The 2500-nt window shown below is 55.3% G+C and overlaps 2 protein-coding genes across 5 annotated transcripts in view; one reads left to right on the top strand and one right to left on the bottom strand.

The window, feature by feature from the left end:
- Positions 1 to 2170, top strand: part of LOC113818168 (uncharacterized) — an 8440-nt gene extending 6270 nt beyond the window's left edge. For 3 of the 4 annotated variants that reach the window (XM_027370332.2, XM_027370333.2, XM_027370334.2), the window contains exon 2: positions 421 to 2170. In XM_027370332.2, coding sequence (XP_027226133.1) covers positions 796 to 1779 — 984 coding nt within the window. In that variant the 5' untranslated portion in view covers positions 421 to 795 and the 3' untranslated portion in view covers positions 1780 to 2170. Of the gene's footprint in view, positions 298 to 420 lie in introns of all 4 variants that reach the window. The other variant, XM_070136461.1, reaches the window with a different exon arrangement.
- Positions 1 to 2500, bottom strand: part of ssp3 (short spindle 3) — a gene marked incomplete in the record, with an annotated part of 69811 nt that overhangs the window by 58132 nt on the left and 9179 nt on the right.

The following is a 2500-nucleotide window of genomic DNA, read 5'->3' as shown; positions in this document are numbered from 1 at the left end:
AAAAAGAAACGGAGGAGAAAGGGGTATGGAGAAGAAGAACGAGAGGAAGGGGAAGGATGAGTCCGAAGATGAGAATGGAAGGGAGGCAAAGCGAGAAGCGGGGAGAGCACGAGAGACGCGAACGGCGATTAAGCCAAAACCTGAAGTGTATCTAAGATACAGTGACTCATGGTCATGCCGTTACGAGCGCGCCGCACATCCACGTTCGCTTGGGTTTCCCAGTTTCGCCGTCGCTAAGATCCCCGCACCAATTCCAATGTGTATTAACCGCGAAATTCACGCTAATTAGCCTTCTTGGTACGTGGCCGCGGCGCCCAAGCCCGCACGCGACACGGGCGGAGCGGCTGTGGGTGTTTTATTATGTCTGGAACGCCGCGCGCATGGCTGCCGCAACTCACTCTTGTCTCTGTTGATTTGCAGGAAGGAAGTGGTCCGTGAGCTGCGCGGCGCCGAGTTGCAGAGCAGATTGCCGATAAGCGAGTGGAAAAATACCGATAAGCCTCCCCGTGGTATGCGGGGCTTCGTGACGCAACGCCTCACCGGAATTCAATGGACACAGGAAAGGCGTCACGCGTTTAACAAAACGCACGAACGTCGCCTCGTCACTCCGTCCCTGAACAGCGACGGTGACGGACCACCTTCGCTCGAAAACGTTTGTGTCAAGACTCTTTCTGAAGACTGAGGGAAAGAGAGAAAGAAAAAAGTGGAAAAGTGTTTGCGAGAAGAGAGTCGCCTCTTGCCCCGAGCGGACAGAGGCCGTGTTGGTTTCAAGGTCGTGAGAGCGGGCCCTTCGCCATGCGGGGGCGGCACGTGTCCCTTGCGGTGCCCGTGTACTTGACGGCGCTGCTGTGGTGCGCGGGCGCCATGAGCAGCCGCAGCACGGAGGACTTCACGTCGTCGCTGATCTGGGCGCCTCTCTACCTCAAGTCGCCCTACGTCACCTTCATGAACGACTTCCAGAAGCCGACGTGGCGCACGCGGCACCCGATCACCAAGGAGCCCGAGCAGCTGCGCGACCTGCGCCTGCCCCGCGGCGTGCCCTTCGCCGTCATCTGCGGCGCCTGCTTCCAGCGCTCCATCGTGGCCACCAACCTCACCATCAGCGTCTCGGGCCACGAGTTCCAGACCGTGCCTAAGAAGCGCAAGAACAACAAGTACGAGTACAACGTCAGCCACAACGAGTGCCTCATGACGTACTTGATCACGGCGCCGATCGAGAGCGACGGCCGCGTCACGTGCACGCTGCACCGCGGCTCGCACCGCACGGTGGAGGAGATCTCGTTCCGCGCCGTGGACGCCGAGGTGAGCGCGCCGCCCGAGGAGCTCGAGGACGACAAGAGCCCGCCCATGCTGGAGCTGCACTGCCCCCAGCCGGAGGTGCTGCCCACCAGCGACAACCCCGTGGTGCGCGTGTGGCACGAGGACGCGCACGACAAGGGCAGCCAGGTCGTGGGCAGCCCGCTGTCCACCATGCGCCCCTCGCTCACGCTGTCGCGCCCCAAGCACACGCGGCACGTGGCCTGCTCCGTGTACCACATCGCGGCGCCGCACAAGGTGTACCAGACGCGGTACACGGTGCGCGGGACGCAGGCCGTCGTCAAGAAGGACTTCCGCGTGTCGGGCGAGCGGCTGGAGCTGGAGGAGGACGCCGAGGAGCTGGCGCCGCGCATCTCGCTGCCCAACTCCGTGCTGGGCATCATCATCACGGCCGTGGCGGTGTGCCTGCTGCTCACCGTCATCGGCCTCTACCGCTTCGTCTCGGCAGCCCGGCGGCGCTGATGGCGGCGCTGAAGGCGGCCCAGCGCCGCGTCGCTCATACGGCTCGTGTACAGTCTTTATTGCTCAGATTTCTGAGTGGATCCGTGTAGCTACGTTTGTACAGTGTTCGTCTTTCAAATCTTTTGTAAAAAAATATATATAAAAATAATTATGTTTCCCCTTTGCATGCACATCTCTCACACTTCATTCATACAAATAATTTATTTTGATATGAATCTGCGACTTTGTATCTGCTTCAAAGATATATTTTATGACGCAAACCTGTTCATCGACTTGTCTTCTTCTACGGATGTTATGTTTAAGCCGACGGAGTTGCTAAGCAACAATTGGCAACGTGAAAGGGGTTACCAAGTAACGGCAGAAGTTGTTAATAAAAGTGTACAATACATGACTAACGTTGTTTTCATCCGCACGCAACTTGTTTACGAAAAGAAAAAGAATGCCAGAGGTATTGCGCAAATTCGACAATGCGAAGGCACAGCGCATAAGCAATTACATCAATATATCAACAGGAGAGATGTTGACAATGTGATGATAATATGAAACGAAGAATGAAAGTATAATGCTCATGAGGTGATATAGAATAATAAGATGAAAAAAACAACGAGAACAAGGATTACGGAAAAAAAATATTTATCATGAAAACGATGCAGCAACTGATGATAATTTTAACAACCGCAACATCAATTGCAACAACAACACTAATAACATTGATAATGAT

Source organism: Penaeus vannamei, chromosome 22, assembly GCF_042767895.1.
Source record: "Penaeus vannamei isolate JL-2024 chromosome 22, ASM4276789v1, whole genome shotgun sequence".
Classification (NCBI taxonomy): domain Eukaryota; kingdom Metazoa; phylum Arthropoda; class Malacostraca; order Decapoda; family Penaeidae; genus Penaeus; species Penaeus vannamei.
The sequence above is the reverse complement of the archived record's forward strand: the minus strand, read 5'-3'. Positions and strand labels throughout refer to the sequence as shown.